This window comes from Stegostoma tigrinum, chromosome 8 (genome assembly GCF_030684315.1).
Source record: "Stegostoma tigrinum isolate sSteTig4 chromosome 8, sSteTig4.hap1, whole genome shotgun sequence".
Lineage (NCBI taxonomy): Eukaryota > Metazoa > Chordata > Chondrichthyes > Orectolobiformes > Stegostomatidae > Stegostoma > Stegostoma tigrinum.
Genome location: NC_081361.1, coordinates 44,564,626 through 44,585,829, shown reverse-complemented (window position 1 = coordinate 44,585,829; position 21,204 = coordinate 44,564,626). Strand labels below are relative to the sequence as shown.

The following is a 21,204-nucleotide window of genomic DNA, read 5'->3' as shown; positions in this document are numbered from 1 at the left end:
TTGGCTGTGCACCCTTGCAACCGGTGGGTCTTAATGCTGGCTTTGGCCGAACGCTGGTTCAGGGGAGCAGCCAACCTGCAACGATGGCTGTGGCAAGTGCTCGTGCCCCAGGTCAGGGGGTCCAGAACACCATCCATGTTTCTGTAAAGAAGGTGGATGAAGGTGCATCTGTGGACCGCACCTTCTTCGTAAAGAGGGTCCTGTTGGACTGTTGCGGGTTCGCTGCTGCGGACATTTACTGCCTGCAGGATTTCCCTGGAGGAGGTTTTTACGATGTGACCTTCAGGAGTGCCAAGCTTTGTGAGCGCTTCCTGGAGCTTTTCAAGGAGAAAGGAGGTGAGGGCCCCCTCTCTGTATTGACCGCTGTCCCAGTGCCAGACCGATGCCAGTGCGGAGGAGCCGTATGGTGACTGTACACATGTACAACCTGCATGTGCCAGCAGTTGATGTCCTGACCTTCCTTGGAAGGTACGTGAAGGTGGAAGGGGATGGTCCCCTTTGGCATGTGGACCAGTAAGAGGCAGGTCAAGGTGACGCTGAGGATGGGCACTGACGGGAACGTCGTACACCCACCGTCCAGCTTCGCGATCGGCGGGAGCAAGGGCTACCTGACCTACGCAGGGCAACCTAAAGTCTGCCATGCCTCTGGTAGGTCGGGTCACGTCGCGGCCGACTGCAAAGCCACCATCTGCAGGAACTGCAGGGAGGAGGGACACCTTGCAAAGGAATGGCCACAAGAAAAAAGCTGCAACCTTTGCGGGGAAGCAGGCCACCTCTACAGGGCATGCCCGCGGCGGGGGACCACCTACGCCCAGGTCGCCGGCAGGGGCACTGCGGGGCCAGCCCCCCCTGGAGGAGAGGAAGGCACCAGGGCCCAGCAAGGACCCCACTAATGTGCAGGAGGGCCAGGTCGTGCAGGAGGGCCCAGCCCCGCAGGATGGGCCCGAGGCCAGCAAAGCGCCCCTGCAGGCTCCGGTTCCCCACCCCCCCCTCCGACATCCCGGAGTCGATGGAGGCGGCGACAGGCGACCCGGGGAGTGGACGATGGTCCGGAAAGCAAGGAGCAAGGTGCGTCGGCGGGCCCAGGAACCGCAACCATCAGGCGGGAAGAGGCAGCTACAGGGGGGCTATAAGAGCCCCTCTGACGAGGGGGATTTGGAGAGGGCCCGCCCGAAGCAGAAGTTAAAGATCTCCAGGGAGAAGGAAAGCAGCACCACGCTTCCAGGTGACGGGAGGCGTCCTGAGGCTCCCTCCGACACCCAGTCACCTGCCGCTGGGGCACTGGAGGGTCCCCCGGAACTTCCAGGCGGGAAGGAGGGAACAGCACGTCCCCAGCCTGACCCAGAGCCGGACTCTCCTGCCTCCGTACCCCCGACGGGGGATGCCACCTGGAAGGCAGCACGGACGGTTTCCTCAGCCTGGAGAGCATCCAGCAGTTAGCCCGAGCAATGGGCATGAAGGGACAGATGGACAGGCTGGACCTTGGACTTGGGGAGGGTACTGCGGTCACTGCCCACAATGGGGGTACGAGTTGTGAACATTAATGTGCGCAGTGTCAAGTCCACCGCAAGACGTGTATCCATGTTGGCCTACCTGACCACCATCAAGGCGGACCTCCTGTTTCTGCAGGAGTGCGGGATACTGCACCTCGGCAGGTATGGGAAATGGTCCGGCGCCTGGACCTGTGGGCCTTCGATCTGGTCGGGGGGTAACGACTGTCGCTCCTCGCGCCTGGCTATTCTGCTGCGGGGGCGTGACTCCACCATCTCTCAAGTTCAGGAGGTGGTGGGGGGGTCGCCTCCTAGTGGCTGACGTCACCTACAGGAACGCTCCCCTGAGGCTGATCAACGTGTACGCCCCAGTGGTACGGAGTGAGCAGTTGGCCGTCCTGCAGCAGCTTCCACCCCTGCTGGCTACGTCCAGGCCGGTCATCCTGGGCGGAGACTTCAACTGCATCATCGATGCAGATGGATTATCCGGCGCGGGGACAGCGGGTGGGGGGAGTCAACTGGACGTCACGTTCGGATTCCTGATGGGCACGGTGAAGGACGCCAAGCTGCTCGACATCTTCAGCACCTCTGCAGACGGAGTGCAGCAGAGGTACACCTGGTCGCGGCCAGACGGGTCTATTCGCTCAAGGATAGACTTTCTGTTTGTGTCACGGACGTTCTCGGTCAGGTCCACCGGCGTTGAGCCGGTGTTCTTCTCTGACCACTGCCTCCTGCTGGCCAACTGTCACTTACAGGACGACCAGCTGGCCGGCAAGGGGACGTGGAAGCTCAACACGACTCTGTTGACCCCAGAGAATGTCGAGGAGCTTAAGAGGGAGTATGCCGGTTGGAGAACCGTGAAACTCCTCTTTGAGTCTCCGGGCGACTGGTGGGAGACGGTGAAGGAGAACATCAAGAGGTTTTTTGTCCTCAAGGGTGTTCGGAAGGCGAGAGAGAGGTGGGGAAAGCTGTCGCGACTCCAGAAAAGGGTGCAGAACCTGCTCCTTCTGCAGTTGATGGGGGTCGATGTCACGGAGGACCTCCGTGAGGTGAGGGGCCAGCAAGCCTCGCTCTTCGCCGCGGAGGCCTCCAGGATAATCTTCGGGTCCAGGGTCCGCTCCGTGGAGCAGGACAAGACGTGCTCGCGTTTCTTCTTTCAGAAGGTGCACGAAGAGAGCTCTGTGCTTAGCCGGCTGAAGGAGGACGACGGCTCGGTGACGTCGTCTCGGCCCGACATTTTGAGGATCAGCAGATCCTTCTATGCCGGACTGTACGACACGAAGCCCACAGACAGCACAGCCTCCGAGTCGTTCCTGTCGTCTATCACGGAGGTCTTAGACGACGGCACGAGGTAGTGGCTGGACCGGCCGATATCCCTGGACGAGCTGACCAGAGCCCTCAAGTCCTTGGAGAGGAATAGGACTCCCGGGAGCGATGGCTTATCGGTCGAGCTGTATTCCGCTCTGTGGGACCTGGTCGGCCAGGACCTGCTAGAAGTGTACGATAGTGCGCTTCGGGCAGGGGAAATGTGCAAGTCCATGAGGAAGGGCATCATCACCCTCATTTACAAGAGGAAGGGGGAGAGGGAAGAAATTAAGAATTGGTGTCCCATTTCACTATTGAACGTGGACTACAAAATCCTGGCCAAGGTCATAGCCAACTGGGCCAGGTCTGTCCTGGAGTCGGTGATTCACCCTGACCAAACCTGTGCTGTGCTGGGCAGGAAGATCACTGAGAACCTCGCGCTCATCAGGGATACGATCGCCTACGTACAGGACAGGCGGGTGGACACCTGCCTCATCAGCCTGGACCAGGAGAAGGCCTTCGACAAGCTTACAAGCTCTCATGCTTACATGAGGGATGTCCTCTCCAAATTGGGGTTCGGGGAGGGCATCCGCAATTGGATCCGGCTGCTCTACGTCAACATCGTTAGCGCAGTCTCGATCAACGGGTGGGAATCGGACAGTTTTCCTATCAGATCTGGAGTCAGGCAGGGCTGCCCGCTCTCTCCTGCCTTGCTCGTGTACTGTGTGGAGCCCTTCGCCGCATCCATCAGGAAGGACGTGAGCCTGAAGGGCGTGACTATCCCAGGTAGCGGAGGCCTTCAGGTCAAGACCTCCCTGTACATGGACGATGTCGCTGTCTTCTGCACCGATCGTCGGTCGCTGAGTAGACTATTGGACATCTGCGGCCAGTTTGAACTGGCCTCGGGTGCCAAAGTCAATAGGGGTAAGAGCGAGGTCATGTTCTTCGGGAACTGGGACGACCGCTCCTTCATCCCCTTCACCGTCAGGACAGACTACCTGAAGGTGCTGGGTGTTTGGTTTGGTGGAGCTGGGGCGTGCACTAAGACTTGGGAGGAGCGTATCACCAAAAGCAGAAGCTGGGCAGGTGGACGCGCCGGTCCCTCTCCATCGCGGGTAAGAACCTGGTTGTCAGGTGCGAGGGGCTTTCGGTACTGTTGTATGTGGCGCAGGCCTGGCCTATTCCCTGGACCTGCGCCGCTGCGGTCACCCGGGCCATCTTCCACTTCATTTGGGGGTCGAGGATGGACTGGGTCTGCAGGGACACCATGTACAAAGACCTGGAAAATGGGGGAAAGGGCATACCGAACGCCACCCTTGCCCTGATGACTACCTTTGTGTGCGGCAGCATCAAGCTGTGCGTAGATCCTCAGTACGCAAACACCAAGTGTCACTCCTTACTGAGATTCTACCTGTCCCCGGTGTTGCGAAGGATGGGCCTGGCCTCATTGCCGCGGAACGCTTCGAGTAGTTGGACCGTCCCGTACCACCTGTCCTTCGTGGAGAAATTTTTGAAGGGAAACACCTTTGACCACAAGGCCGTCAGGCAGTGGTCAGCACGTAGTATCCTCGAGACCCTTCGGGAAGAGAAGAGGGTGGATCCCGTCGTGTGGTTCCCCATGCAGACTGCCAAAGTCGTTTGGCAGAATGCCTCATCGCCAGAACTTTCAAACAAGCACAAGGACATTGCTTGGCTGGCGGTGAGAGGGGCTCTGCCAGTGAGATCCTTTATGCATGCCCGGAATCTCTGCGCCACCGCATGCTGCCCTTAAGGCGGCTGCGGGGGGGCAGGTGGGGACGAGACTGTCGATCACCTCTTTCTGGAGTGTGCCTATGCGCAGGAGGTCTGGAGGGGGATGCAGTGGTATTTGTCGAGCTTCGTCCCGAGCAGCTCTGTGACGTGGGACTCCGTGCTCTACGGGATGTTTCCCGGGACGCACACTGAGACCAACATCAACTGCGCCTGGAGGACCATCAATGCGGTGAAAGACGCTCTTTGGTCTGCCCGCAACTTGCTGGTCTGCCAGCTGAAAGAGCTGACCCCGACCGAGTGTTGCAGACTGGCGCACTCCAAGGTCCAGGAGTACGTGTTGAGGGACGCGCTAAAGCTTGGGGCAGCCGCCGCCAAGGCGCGGTGGGGAAAGACCACGGTATGAAACCCCTCATCCAGAATAGAAAAAAGGGCCCTATCTGGTAACTGGGCCCAGCTGGCGCCTTCCCCAACTGGTCAGGGGGCCAACGGGAACTGTACGGGGTGACGACTGCCGGGGTGTTTTCTTTGCTTTGTTTTTTTTTCTTCTTTGTTTGTTTTTTCCCTTTAGTTGGTGTACGTACCCCCTGGGTAACCCGGAGCGGCTTGCATGACTGGGTAGGTGTGTAAATATGTTTTATTTTTTGTACATCTTACGAATAAAGTATATTTTTTCAAATTAAAAAAAAGTGACGAAACGTCTGAAAACTAACCTTCCAGCTCAGCGAGTAAACTCACATCCAGAACCTCAACCTGAGCTACAAATCTTCTCAAAACTCGCTAGTATTAGTTACAGTAGTAGCGTGCTTGCAGTTAGCATATCTTTGCTCTATGTAGTCAGAAAGCAGAACACAGACTATATGCAAGTGTGAAATCTTATAATGGTGTAAATATGAACACACTAACTAAACTCAAAGAAGTTTTTGTGGTATATATTACAAGGACTAGTTCTCAGAACATTATCACTATCGGCAGTGATGTTTTACCAAGGTCAATCATCTATGCATTCATTTAACACTTAACTCTCATGGCTTTAGTGGTGGAGACTCTGCTCCTTTTTAATAATTGTTAGTTTTTTTTTACTAAATGTGAAACATGAAGCAAGCACCTTCTATCAAAATCAGGCTGCTAATGCTCAGATGACAGTAATCCAATGATTATCTTAAATCTGCTATAGCATCCTAAAGTTGAGAAATGTTACCTTTAAGATGTAAACAAACAAAAAATGAAGGGTTGACATATACAAATGTTAAGAGTGTGATCTTTATTTTGTTATCTGATGTCACACTTTAGCATTTTGGAGGGGTGGGGGAAATAAATGAACCATAAGTAACTGCATAGAAAATACACAGAATTGCTCATATATACACTTCAAAAAAATAGAATACATCTTGATATCTAACTCCAAGAACTTGTCATCTTCTTATACAGTGTATTGACTTTAAATGGCTGGTGGCTATTTGGTCTTTGGTTAAGCATTGCTGAGAGTGATAATTTTGTCTGCCTTGTTCAAACAGCTTGCCAGACTGGTGCCTGCTGCTCACAAGCTTCAGATATGCATGCTGCCAAAACATAGCACCATTTTCACAAAACTGTATTAGATAATGGCAGATTTCAAATATTTGCATTCTGGTGGTCCTGTCTGCTACTTATTTGGGTGGATTAAAAAAATACTTGAAATGCCCTCAGTATGGGTATGCAGACACTGCTATATAAACTATGAAAGTAGTCTGATATTCAATAGTTCCATCCACACTGTATGATGATGCTCGCACTTTCATCCTATATGTCTGTGGTTCTCGTAATGGTCTGATTGTAAATACAACTCCTTTCAAGTTCTCATCACGAATGGCAAAGGGTATCAATGGATCCTCATCAACCATGTAGAAGATTGTTCTGGGATGCATCACTCCATCGTGAGTATAAGCCACAAGGCGGATAAGATCCTGGTTTGCAGAAATACCAAATGGAAGAGCAACAAGCTTATACTCCAAGGCATATGGACTGAGAGCGCATTCCAGATCATTGGGTGGACAATTTTTCAGGCAAAATCTACAAAACAAAAATCAATTTCAATTCATAAGCTCAAAGTAGATACAGGATGAAGGAAGTCTTTTGACCCATTCTACTATATCCAATCAGAAAAACCTCACATTTTCTCAAATTATTGCTAGGAACTTGCATTGACTATCCTACCGTTACACATGTTGATCTCTCTGTAAAAATAATTTCCTCACATCTGAATATGTTTGCACATACTTAAATCCCAAAATATTTACTTTAACAGACTGGCTGCAAGTTCAGAATGTTATTTGTTACATGGAGCTGTGATGAATGCAATACTTGCCAACTGATATTTGTTCATTGCAGTGTTAATCAGAGAAAACAGGTTGAAATTAATGGAGAGAGAGAGATAATGGGAACTGCAGATGCTGGAGAATTCCAAGATAATAAAATGTGAGGCTGGATGAACACAGCAGGCCAAGCAGCATCTCAGGAGCACAAAAGCTGACGTTTCGGGCCTAGACCCTTCATCAGAGAGGGGGGGATGGGGAGAGGGAACTGGAATAAATAGGGAGAGAGGGGGAGGCGGACCGAAGATGGAGAGTAAAGAAGATAGGTGGAGAGAGTGTAGGTGGGGAGGTAGGGAGGGGATAGGTCAGTCCAGGGAAGACGGACAGGTCAAGGAGGTGGGATGAGGTTAGTAGGTAGCTGGGGGTGCGGCTTGGGGTGGGAGGAAGGGATGGGTGAGAGGAAGAACCGGTTAGGGAGGCAGAGACAGGTTGGACTGGTTTTGGGATGCAGTGGGTGGGGGGGAAGAGCTGGGCTGGTTGTGTGGTGCAGTGGGAGGAGGGGACGACCAGCCCAGTTCATCCCCTCCCCCCACTGCACCACACAACCAGCCCAGCTCTTCACCCCACCCACTGCATCCCAAAACCAGTCCAACCTGTCTCTGCCTCCCTAACCGGTTCTTCCTCTCACCCATCCCTTCCTCCCATCCCAAGCCGCACCCCCAGCTACCTACTAACGTCATCCCACCTCCTTGACCTGTCCGTCTTCCCTGGACTGACCTATCCCCTCCCTACCTCCCCACCTACACTCTCTCCACCTATCTTCTTTACTCTCCATCTTCGGTCCGCCTCCCCCTCTCTCCCTATTTATTCCAGTTCCCTCTCCCCATCCCCCTCTCTGATGAAGGGTCTAGGCCCGAAACGTCAGCTTTTGTGCTCCTGAGATGCTGCTTGGCCTGCTGTGTTCATCCAGCCTCACATTTTATTATCTTGAAATTAATGGAGGCTGATTGAAACCAGTCAGTCAATCAGCAGGACAAGAAGAAGTCCTATTGCTAAACCAATGACAGTCAACTTGGAAATACATGAACCAACCAATTAACCATAAATTTAAAAAACAACCTGCAACCAGAAAAGGATTGTGCACATACCTTCACAATTGTATTTTGTATGAAATTTCTTACATATCAGGGCTCAAGGGAGAAGACTGATGTTTATTGACAAGGAGAGTACCCATGAACCAAGCAGGAATGTTTTAATTAATGATTACACTTAACCTGCGGCCATGTCAGATTGACCAACCTTGAGGTAAGCACAAGTTAATTGAAGGAATTTTGTTTAACATTCTCAGTAGTGGTGCTGAGTTTAATATGAAATTGTGTCAATCCGTCATAACACTTGCTGTCTGAACCTGAGCGGTATCATCACCTACAGGGGATACTACTTGTATTTTCTGAAGGCAGACCAAAGTACTGGCGGGAATTTTAACACCAAACCTACAATAGATCCGGAAGGTGGTCCTTTGTCACTGGATTAATTTGTTTTACAAGTTTTTAGCTCACATCATGTTTAACAAGACCCAGATAGATAAGCTAGTTATATAAATAGTAACTTGAAATAAAATACAATGACTCACCTACATGTTTCTTAATTTATAAATTACTGTCTATTTGCAGACAGCCTCAATCATTATTCCTTTAATCCAAGGAGCAAAACATGGATAATATTTTCTGCTTAATGCAGGATTCTGCTGAAGAATTGAACCTACTTAGATGTCTGAACATAATGTTTTTACTCATTCTTGTTTAATTAGACGAGCAGCACTGAATGTAGACAGAAAAATGCTATTGTGAAATAGTCTTTCATAATAAATTTCATTGCACAAGCTGTGGCCTGAGCAAAGCTTTAACAATCTAAAGATTTGTCACACCAGGTGTTATAAATCAAATCAAGAATACAGTCGAAGATGATATGGTGAATTAGCAGTCTCTGGATCAGGAAGAAATCTGTGCATTAAGCAGGGAAGCTAAAAATAACGTTAGAATTAGAACAGAATTATTGGGTGTTGGTAAAAACCTACCCAGTGACTGGATCCCGTTGGTATTTGGGTGGACAGGGAGTGTCTATGCACTGGTAGCTGCCTCTCATGTTAAAACACATGTGGTTTGCTCCACAGTGGATGTTTTGCTCCAGACACTCATCAATATCTAGACGGTACATGCAAAGACAAAAGAAATATTATTCCTAGAATAAAAACAAAGTACTGAATGAGCAAGTTGTTTTTAATTGACAACCAAGATGTTCTATTCATTCACAGTACTCTATTTGGAATATGTTTTCACCAATGCACTGAAATGGATACATATATAACAGTCTTTTAACGAAGGGCATGAGAATCATGTTATTGCAATGGAGTACTCAAGTGTACAATCCACATATAAAACCAGCAGATTGCCTAAGATTTAAAGAAACATTAATTTTATTTTGGTTATTCCAAAACATCATTGTCCAGCAGAACTACCTGGTGAAGCATTCAAGAAGGCAGATCACAAGGTTCTGACCAGTGGTTCGTTAACTGGTCCCACCAACGCAAGAGTTGGAATGCTACCAAAAAGCAAAATACTGCAGATACTAGAAATGCTCGGCAGGCTGCATAGAATTTGTGGTGAAAGAAAATGATCAATGCTTTCTCATCAGGGTGTACTGCTAACTATTTCTAGTGCTTTCTGTTTTAATTTGAGATGCTTCAATTCACCTCAGCAGTTATATGGTCACAGCAATGCTTCTAACAGACAAGGACATACTGTATAAAATAAATCCAGGATAGATGTGAGGTAACTTTTGATATCATCTTTGTAGTTGATCTGGGATGTTTGCTGTAGAGTGTAGGTTTACACATGAGGTCAGTCTGAATGGCTGTGATACATATGAACGACAAACAAATACAGAACATTTTGCCCTTCAAGTCTGTTTTGCCATTTAATAAAATCATAGCTGATCTGTTTGTGTTCCAAATTCCACATTCCTATCCTTCCTGGTAACCTTTCGATTCCCTTGCAAATCAGAGTCCATCTACGTCTGGCTTTAAAATATTCAATGACTACCCTCCCTCCCTCTACCCTGAACCCCTGCCACCACCTTCGGAGGCAGAGAAGTCACACAATCCTCAGAGAATTTATCTTCATCTCTAACCTAAAAGGCTGACTTCTAATTTTAAAACAATGTTCCACATTTCAGGGCTGTCATACACCTTTCCCTGGGTAACAAAGTGTGTAGCTGGATGAACACAGCAGGCCAAGCAGCATCTCAGGAGCACAAAAGCTGACGTTTCGGGCCTAGACCCTTCAACGCCCGAAACATCAGCTTTTGTGCTCCTGAGATGCTGCTTGGCCTGCTGTGTTCATCCAGCTACACACTTCGTTATCTTGGATTCTCCAGCATCTGCAGCTCCCATTATCTCTGATCACACCTTTCCCTGGGTATCTTGTCAAGACTTATTTATAAACTTAAATCAAATCACCCCTCACTCTTCAAAGCTCCAGTGAAAACAAGTTCAGCTCGTCTAATCTTTTCTCATAAGACAATCCACTCATTCCAGCTATCAATCTAGTAAACCTTGTCTGATCTGCCTTCAAGTCATTCAAATCCTTCTTTACTTAAGGAGACTAAAACTTTACACTGTATTCAAGATGAGGTCTCATCAATACGCTATATAACTGAAGTATTACCCCCTTACTTTTATGTTCAATTCCTCCCATTATAATGGATTCCTCAGCATCTTGGAGTTTTGTATTTAAAATATTCAATGACTACCATCCCTCCCTCTATCCTGAACCTCTGCCACCACCTTCGGAGGCAGAGAAGTCACACAATCCTCAGAGAATTTATCTTCATCTCTATCCTAAAAGGCTGACTTCTAATTTTAAAACAAAGTTCCACATTTCAGGGCTGTTTTATTCTTCCTGCCAAAGTGAGCAATTTCCCATTTTCTCACATTACATTCCATGTGCCAGAATTTTGATCATTCTCATAACTCATCTATATCTATCTCTGTCCTCGTTATGGCATCTTCACAGTATGCTTTCCTACTTATCTTTGTGTCATGTGCAAAGTCATCACGCCTTTGTTCCCTCATCTAATTTGTTAGTATGAGGCATCAAAAGTTAGCACTCTAAGGATCTCCATGTGTCATATCCTGCCAGTCTTATAAAAAAAGACCCATTTATGAATACTGTTTTCTGACAGCCAGGAATCTTTCTATCCATGGTCATATGTTATCACCACACCTTGAGTTTCTACATGGCACAATTATCTTTCCTGTTGCACTTTGGTAAATATCTTCTGGCAATCCAAGAACAGTACATCAATAGTCTCCCCTTTGTCCATTACTGGTACAGAGGGCCGACCATCTCCCCTGGACTGTACTACCCATGTAGGAGTCAAAGAACAAAGAACAATGCAGCACAGGAACAGGCCTTTTGGCCCTGCAACCCTGTGCCAACACATTTTGCCCTTCCATACTAAAACTGTCTTCACTTACAGGATCCATATCTTTCTATTCCCTCCCTCCTCATGTATTCGTCTCGGTGTTTCTTCAATGCTGCTACTGTGTCTGCTTCCACAACCACCTCTGGGAGGATGTTCCAAACACTCACACTCTTTGTGTGAAAAATGTGGTTCACACATTTCTTTTAAACATTTCCCCAAGTCCCCTCGCATCAGCAGAGGAAAAGATCAAAGTGAAATAATTTGTGGAAAACATTAGGGCATATGAAAGTCTATGCTCTAAAATTCACAGTACACAGTAAATAAATTCATGTAATTGTGGCTACATTTAAAATCCTTAACTTAACTGGAGAACTGAACGTTTGAAAATTTTGAAAAATACATTTTGAAAATTCTAAGTCAGTTGACTAATTTGCAATTCTAACCATTTACCTGGAATGCGTCTCGAATAGAAGCCTAACAATAAATTAAAATATATAACAATTAATACTGTTTATTTAAATTTCAGTAAATATTCATTTATAGCACAGCAATAGGCTATATATTCGAACAGGTCCACTCCAAATGTTTATGATCTAGCAGAGGTTCTTTCCACACTATTTTTCAGGGCCTCTCTTGTTTCCCAAGTAGATCTATGCTATTTACTTCATATACTATCCTTTTTCTTGGACATTACTGCCACACCAATGCCTTCTGCAACAACTGTCTATACAATTGAATAGTTATGTACAGTGCCCATTAATGGTACCAACTATTCTTATTAATATTTTGAATGTCTTTTTATCTTTTTTTTAATCAACCTGTTCAGAGACATTATTACACACCTCTGAAACAGGGTGTGTCTTGAACTGACATGTCCCGATCCAGCGGTAAGGGACACTACCTCTGTGCTACAAGAGGGAACTATCCTTTCATTGAGTTTTGTGTTCTACTTACGTTCTGGTTTGAAGTTTTTCTTTATTGGATATTTACAGGATCTCTTGCATCAAAGGCTCCTAGTTCTGGTCTCACTTGCAAGTGGGAAAATAATTCGCTCTACTTTGACGCTGAAACCCTTTTATAATCTTAAAACATCTATTTGGTCACTTCTCTCTTCAATAAACATAGATTTGATTTGATTTGTTATTGTCACATATACTCGGATTCAGTGAAAAGTACTGTCTAATCTGCTAACCAGACAAATCACACCATACACAAGTACATCAAGGTAACAGAAAAGAATGCAGAATATAGAATTACATCTACAGAGAAGGTGCAGTGAAAGATCAACTCTAATATTTGAGAAGTCTGTTCATAAGTCTGATAACTGTGGGGAAGAAACGGTTCTTAAATTTGTTGGTACGTGTTTTCAAACGTTTGTATCTACTGCCTGACGGAAGAGGATAAAACTGGGGTGGGAGGGTCTTTGATTATGTTGGCTGCTTTGCCAAGGCAGCAGGAAATGTAGATGAAGTCAATGGAAAGAAGACTTTTTTTATTGCACTAGGATGTGTCCACAGCACTTTGTAATTTCTTGTGTTCTTCGGCACAGCAGCTGTCATACTGGGCTGTGATGCATCCAGATAAAATGCTTTCTATGAGGCATCAATTAAAAATTGGCAAGAGTCATTGTGGACATGCAAAATTTCCATTGCCTTCTGAGGAAGTAGAGGCATTGGTGTGCTTTCTTGACTGTAGTATCGACATGAATGGACCAGGATAGATCATTGGTGATATTTACTCCCAGGAGCTTGAAGCTCTCGACCACCTCCACCTCGGCACCATTGACACAGATAGGGGCATGTCTTCTACTCTGCTTCCTGAAATTGATGCCCAGCTCCTTGTTTTACTGACATTGAGGAGAATTGTTGTCTTTGCACCATACCACTAAGCTGTTTATCTCCTTCGTGTACTCTGTCTTGTCATCGTTTAGATCCAATGCACTATAGTGGTGGCATCAGCAAATTTGTAAACTGAGTTGGAGCTGAATTTGGCCACACAGTCATGAGTGTATAAGGAGTATAGTAAGGGCCTGAGTACACAGCCTTGCTGGCCACTGGTGTTGAGGATTATTGTGGAGGATGTGTTGTCGCCTATCTCTATTGATTGTGATCTGTGGGTCAAGTAGTTGAGGATCCAGTTGCAGAGGCCAGACCAGAGTCCTAGGTCTCAGAGTTTGGAGATGGGTTTTGTCGCAATTATGGTGTTGAAGGCTGAGACAAAGTTAATAAATAAGAGTAGATATCCTTATTATCCAGATGTTCCAGGGATGAGTGTAGCAGATGGCATCTACCATAGACCTTTTGTGACAGTCACTGAATTGTAGGAGATCAAGGCAATCTGTGAGACTTGTGTTCATTTATATCATGGCTAAACTCCCAAAGCACTTCAAATGATGGCGGCCAGAGTCATTGAGTGGTAATCATTAGGACATATTACCTGAATTTTCTTTAGTATCGGGATGTTGGTGGTCTCCTTGAAGCGTGTAAGAATGTCACATTGTAGTAAGGAGAGGTTAAAAATGTCTGCAAATACTCCTGCCAGCTGCTCTGCACAGGATCTGAGTGCATGGCCAGGGACTCCATTCCAGGGTTCACCCTCAAAATGGCTGATCTGATGTGTGTGGTGGTGATTATGGCTATAGGCACTAGGTGCACCCGAGTTTGTCGGGTAAGGTGACATCATTTCCGGTTCAAAATGAGCCAGAATGCATTGAGCTCATCGGGGAGGGATGCATTGTTGACTTTGTTTTGTAACCCATTGTATCATGTGAGCCAAGAGTCTTAGCCAGTTCATTTTTGCCAAATAGGTATGGTTTTCAATTCTGGTATATTCTAAAATAACAATTTTGGACCTTCTTTACCACCTGCATATCCTTTTATAGCTGTTCACAATATTCCAAATATGGTTTAACCAAGGTTTTATACAGATTTAACATAGTCTAATCCTGTAAATAAATCCCAGTCCTTTCTTTGCTCTTTCAATCACATTTATTAATCTGTGTTGCTACTTTAAACAATTTGTGTAATTTTACTCTGAGATCCTGCTGTTCCTCATAACATTAGGAATGTAATGAGTGTACTTAGTCCAAATGAACAGCATGAAATGGGCTCTTAGGGAATCAGCAGATGTGTTAATGCTGCATTAGTTTTTATTGTCTATTGACATTGGAAATATTTCCAAAATTTTTAAATTCAAACTAAGCAGACACAACAGTGGCACTGGGAAATGAGTTACCAGGAAGAGTTTGGAATACAGTTTTGAGAATTTGAATGGAGAAAAGATCAGGCCTGGTGACAGAATCAGCTATTGATTTATATATGTAATGAGTTGGCCTAGAGCAATTTTACCCTTCTTATTTTTGAAGCAGTATATGTGGCTTCTGTATTCATCCAACTAAAATGTAATACTATACACTTAATTATAATGAGGTTTATTGACAATTATATTTCAATTCTCAGGTTTCTTAATATTTTGCTGAATTTTGTTGCAGTCCTCTGTATAAACCATTTGTTCCACTTAGCTATCATTGTGAATTTTCAGTTTCTGGGTACAATCCATTTACATAAATGGTGAACAACAGTGTTTCCTGCACTACATCAAGCATCACTTCCCAGCACTGTCACTTTGAGTAGTTGGTTTTAACTCATACTGCCTTTTGATTTGGCTGTGTACACCGTAAATGATACTACTATGTGGTACAAAGAATGTGCATACGTAAAGAGGTAATCTACATCTTTCTTAAATGACCAAAACCAGCCATCAGTGCCAAAGATGGCAGGGTTGCGAGTTCTCAGAAAATAATTTCAGGTGGAAATTTGGTGTTATTCAGGCTTCAGGGAGGCTTAAGATAATCGCTCCGCTGTTGCTGCCATTTCAAACCTGGAGTTAAAAGTCCTGTTATTTCACACTGTGGGCAAACTGAATCCTGAATCTGTAGTACCAAATTTATGAGGCTGGTGTAAAGTGGTCACTTTAATTTGCAACATCCCCAGAATGTGCACCAAAACATAAGGGACACCCTGCCACCTGCCACTCTCCTTTGCCACTTCCTCATTCTGGTTCCAGGAACTTAGCCCTGGCCCCTGTATATTCCTTCATGTCGCCATGATGGGCCTGTCGCTAGGTGGGATCCACTCCACCTCCACCTTTCCCCCAGCTCTGTCTCACCCTCACTGTGCCATCAGCTTGTGTGTATGTGTGACAACCTTGGTGGGTGTTGGGGTGAGAGAGAGAGAGACAGGAACATCTGCTTGTGCAGCAGAGCTGGTGTCTCAGCACATGGAACACTGTGACATTAGCAGTGAATGTGCAGATGCAACCTGGCATGGTGATATCATCAGTACATGAGCAGATCAGTCCAGGGTAATTAACATCACAGACCATGTCTGCACATACTCAGGGCCATTTTGGCATTATGGATAATCAGTCTGTTCTGAGTTTTGGCTAGTTTCCTAACAATTCTATTGTTTATTTTTGACTGCACAGGCAGGATTTTTTTTTGGGATCTGGGTAGGAGCCCAATATTGAAATCAAATGAAAAACACAGCCCTAAATTGTATGGGAATTATTTTGGAAGTGTTGGATAGGAGGCTTACTAGTCTTCAAGTCCAGCTAATACAGATTACAGAATCTTTTGTATGTTCATAAATGTAGTTTTTTGCATACTTTTAAACTCTGCACATCATCACAGTAAGATGTAGGAGTCTATTCAAGTCCATGGAAGATCCTCCTCTCTATGATCTCTGACATCATCACATTGGGTGATGTTACTCTCCTCTCTCTAGCCATTAACCCTTCAACAGTTCTTTCACAGACCCTCAAACTGCAAAACGTGTCAGACAACAATGATTCTTCCGATATTATCCATTGATAGCTAGATAAGTAAGGACAGTAGGTGGGCATTCAAAACTGAAGGCTATTTAGGAAACTCTCTAGCTCAGAAGGACTGCAGTTTGTTTTTCAGACATGGGAGATGGAGAGAAGGTGCCCACATTTTGAGGGGGTTCTCTCAGCATCTTGCAAAACTCTTAAAGAAAGGATGCAGCTGTTGGGTTACCCTGGTTAAGGAGGAAGTTTGCAAGGTAGCCTCTGGCTACAGTTGTAGACAGCAGACAGGAAACAAAACAACATGAGAACAAGGAGCAAAAACAGGCAATCTACCCCTTTGAGTCTGGGCTGCCATTCATTATAGTCATTTCAGCCTTAGTTCCACTTTCCTGCCCATTCCCCATAACCCTTCAACTTGTTACTATTTTAAATCTAACTATGTCCTCCTCAAACCTATTCAATATCCTGGCATCCACTGTACTCTGGGATGGTAAATTCCCCAAAATCTCCATTTGAGAGAAGTAATTCCTCCTCATCTCTGTTTTAATTCTGCAACTCATCCTAAAACGATGACCTCTTGTTCTAGAATGGTCCATAAGAGGATACATCTACTTTGTTGATCCTCTTTAGCATTTTGTAAATCTCAAATAGATTTCCTCTCATTTTTCTAAACTGCTCAATCTCGTCAAAAGATAAATGCCTCACCTCTGGAATCAATCCAGCAAATCTCCTCCAATGCAACTGCATCCTTCCTCAAGTGAGGGAATCAAAATTATATGCAATACCCATGTGTGGTTTCACTAATATCTGGTACAGTTGCAGCAACACTTCCCCACTTCTTTATTCTTTTAGTGATAAATACCACAATTCAGTTTGTCTTTTTTAATACCTGCTGAACCTGCATGTTAGTTTACTGTGTTTCATGCAGTGAGGACAATGAGATCCCTCTGCACTGAAGTACTCTGAATTTTCTCTTCATGTAAATGACTAGTTGCTCTTCTTCCAACCAAAATGGATAACCTCACACTTACTCAAGTTAAATGCCATCTGTCAAATTTTGGCTCATTTACCTAACCTATTCCTCTCCATTTGTAAGTTTCTTACTACTTTGTTCAGTCTGTGTTCCCATCTATTTTAGTGCGACCTGCAAATCTGGGTATAGAACTTCTATCCCTACATCCAGTTAATTAATATAGATTGCAAGTAGTTGCAGCCTGAAGACCAAACCCTGTATACCCATCAATTACATCTTCCCAATTCGACTTAAATAAAAACCGAAAGAACTACGGATGCTGTAAATCAGAAACAAAAACAAAATTGATGGAGAAGCTCAGCAGGTCTAGCAGCATCTGTGAAGGAAAAAACAGAGGAAAAAACTAGGTTTTGAGGAAGGGTCACTGGATCCGAAATGTTAACTCTGTTCTTTCCTTCACAGATGCTGCCAGACCTGCCGAGCTTCTTCAGCAATTTTGTTTTTGTTCGCAATTTGACTTTCTACTTTCTGTTGGTTAGCCAATCCGCTATTCAAGCTAATAAATGGCCCCTTACCCCATGTGATCTTATCTTGTGTATTAACATTTTGTGTGGCTTCTTATCAAATACCTTCTGGGAGTCCAAACATCCTACAGCTACAGGATTCCCTTTATATACGTTGCTTTTTTACACCTTCAAAGAACTCGAGCAAATTAATCAAACATGAGCCTTCACAAAACTATTCTGAGTTTGATCCACTGTATTTTGACTTTCCAAATGTCCTGTATTACTTGCTTAATAACGCATTCTGACAATTTCTATAATGATCTATAATTTCCTACTTACCGCCTCCCCCCTTTTTGGAATACTGGCGTTATATTAGTATTGTTCCATTCACTGGAACCATTCCTGCATCCAGGGAATTTGAGAATATTATAACCAATGGACCCACTATCTCTGGCACTTCTTTTAGGATGTAGGCCATCAGGGCATGGTGACTTGTCTGCCTACAATCTCAATAGTTTGCTCAATACTTCTTCCATAGTGATTGATTGTTTTAAGTTCCTCCTTTTCTATGACCTCTGCATTACCTGTTACAATTGGGAATGGTACAATTTGTGCACCACTATGAAAACTAACACTGATTTAATGTCTCTGGCATTTCTATGTTGCTAACTATTGGCTTCCCAGTCTCCTCCTCCAAAGGGCCAGCATTCACTTTAGCTACTTTCTTCCATTCTATGTACTTGTAGAAGTTTTTACTGTCCATTTTTATATTTTGTGCTATTCTGTCATGATTTAATGTTGCTTTTTTTATTATTTTTTGAAGTAATCATTTGTTGACCTTTTGCCAGTCTTCCAGCCTGTCTTCAAAACATGGTATGCTTTAGTTTCTGTCTATGTTACCTTTAACTTCTTTGCTTCGCCATGGATGCCTTTTTCCTTTTCTCAAAATCTTTCTGCCTCTCTATGACAAGTATATTTTAGTCAGGATGTCTCAAAGAATGCCTAGAGTGCCATCCCCTGGTCTGCCATGGAGAGGCTGCCTCCAGGTAGCTGGTCTGGAGATGGACAGTGGACTCCACAGCAGATTGACTTGGACATTCCTCTTTAAATTGGCCATCAACTAACCTGAACTGGCATGGGGTAGGTAGCCCCCCTGCCTGCGATCCCACTTCTAGAAAGATAGTTGGTGAGTTGGGGTGGGGTCCGAGGAATGGGGCTGGACATAGGCCTGAATTTTCATGTCCATCTGCCTTAAATTCTGCCCTACACTTTCTAACCTCAGTCATAACATCAAGTTGCTTGCTGCCATAAGTTACTTATTAACAACTTTTGGAAAATTTAAATGCCTTACAACTGCTACATCATCTTTGTTTTCTTATACTATCTCAAATAATAAAGATGCCCAATTATGACTAACTCTTCTGGAATCTCTTCTGAAAACTCTCTGTTTATACATTTAGCTTTGTTTCTCTATGATATCATAAAGGTGCAGCTCTAATTGAAAATCTATTTTGAACAGCTGCCAACTTCCTCCAAAATTAATGACACCAAACAGGAAACACTGGTTTATATATTCCTGTCAGATTTCCTTTGTGATGTTTTAACAAAAAAGTTTAATGACTGCCCCTGTTTTGGTGGATATTTATTAATCAGTGATTAACCTAAGGGGAAAAATGCAAATTCTAGAAGTATTGTTCAGAATTCATAAATCGCTGTCCTACCATGACAAGCTTTCCCATTAGGCATAAGTCGGTATCCACTGGGGCACAAGCACTGGTAGCTCCCTGGTGTGTTTTTGCAGTCATGCTGACATGGTTCCTTGTTTTCACATTCATTAATATCTGTCAACAGAGAAGGTTACAATTAGAAAAAGTCAAAATGTATTTTACTTACTGGGAATAACTTGCAGTGATTTATCTGGACTTTGACAAATGAACATGGTGGTGATTATTGCAAAATATCTGCATTTTAGAAAAAAGTAAAAGATTTTGAATGATGGATCACATCCAAGGTCGATATAGTAAGCTAAAAAGTTTTATTCTGACCAACTTTATTGCAACATTGTTCAAAAACAAATTTAAAAATGTATTAAGAATAAAACGACTTGCTTATGTTTTTATTTGAACAAACACATACATTCCCCCCAGAGAATTTCCATCTTCATAGTAATTGGTTCCTTTCTCCTTCTGTCTGTTTTCATCCCCTTCCCCTCCTGGAGGTACTAGGCTGGGCTATGATTCCAAAACAACCAACAATCCCTTGCCACTTTTTCCAAGTATAAGCCAAGAAGCTTTTTTTTGTACTAAAGGGTTAATATATTGTAAAGAAAATCTAGGTTTGAACCTCTGGTTTTAACTTAATTTAAAAAATTCCCTCTCATTAAACAATGACTAACCCAGAAGTTATGAGCTCTGCCAATTGTTATATTAATACATTTGAACTTACAAAAGCCCATATTTATTGTCTTTTAAATTTCCTGACAGAGTGCATGGTCAAATATCAAAAGAGAAGACTTGTGTATCTATGACTGAAAGTTTTTCCATGTTGGCTTGATGCCACACTTTGATCTGATCAAAAGATTCTGTTTATTAATCATTACAGTTGATGGAGATTAAACTAAACTGAAATCAACATTCAAACTAAACAGGAGATACTCTGGCATTAAGAATCCAAAAACATGAATGAATAAATACAGAAATTTTCAGCAATCATCATTTGTGACCCTTGAAAGTATGAAGTAATTTCTGCCCGTGAACATAGTCCATAAACAAATTTCTGTGCAATTGTACTTCAGCTTCACAGCCTAGAAGACATTTTAATCAAAACATTGTTAGATATATTACAGTAAAAAGAACAGATTCCATTTGTAAAGACTGAAGTTTACCTATGCAATTGTTATTCTTTGCCTCATAGCCTTGGGGGCATGTTTTGCTAATGCTCCTCTTAGTCCTGGAGAAAGCTGAACGGTACATGCTTCTGTAGCCCGTATGCGATCTATACTGAGAGGACTGACTAAAATACTGCTGCTGCTGCCGCCATGGCTGTTGTTGGTTGTGGTAACCCACACTGGACAACTGGGCAAAGTTATAAATTCTCTCATGATTTGGCAACCTCTCTAATCCAGCACAAGATTTCCCATCACCTAACAAATGTTGTCCAGGTGGACAGAGACACTTGAAGCTGCCAGGGGTGTTGATGCACTGGTATGCACAAGGTTTAGGCACCCGTTCGCATTCGTCAATGTCTGCTCATACGACATGGGTCGCAGCATAACAAAACATGAAAGGAAAAGAGAACACAAAAAGAGGATCAGTTTGGATAATACAATGAGGATCTTATTGTACAGTAAACCTGTCACATGTGGAGCAATACAGCTTTACCAACTTTATTCTAGGCTGGACTTTGCATCGAAATGGTTAAACATTCTTGCAAGTTTTTGTTCTGTTTGACTGAAGCGTATGGTTTGCTGCCAATTTAACTCCAGAGTGGTGGCAGGAGACAGGGAATGGTGGTGGAGACCTGTTACCAGCAGTGTTCCACAGGGATTGTTACTGGATCCACTTTTGTTTGTCATT

The 21,204-nt window shown here is 44.4% G+C and overlaps 1 protein-coding gene across 5 annotated transcripts in view; it reads right to left on the bottom strand.

The window, feature by feature from the left end:
- Positions 1-5,789: 5,789 nt before the first annotated feature.
- hmcn1 (hemicentin 1) overlaps positions 5,790-21,204 on the bottom strand; it is a 545,704-nt gene continuing 530,289 nt past the window's right edge. For 4 of the 5 annotated variants that reach the window (XM_059647829.1, XM_059647832.1, XM_059647831.1 and 1 more), the window contains 4 exons: positions 20,514-20,873; positions 19,351-19,470; positions 8,916-9,042; positions 5,790-6,596 (listed from right to left, as the gene is read on the bottom strand). In XM_059647829.1, coding sequence (XP_059503812.1) covers positions 6,230-6,596; positions 8,916-9,042; positions 19,351-19,470; positions 20,514-20,873 — 974 coding nt within the window. In that variant the 3' untranslated portion in view covers positions 5,790-6,229. The remainder of the gene's footprint in view (positions 6,597-8,915; positions 9,043-19,350; positions 19,471-20,513; positions 20,874-21,204) is intronic. The other variant, XM_059647834.1, reaches the window with a different exon arrangement.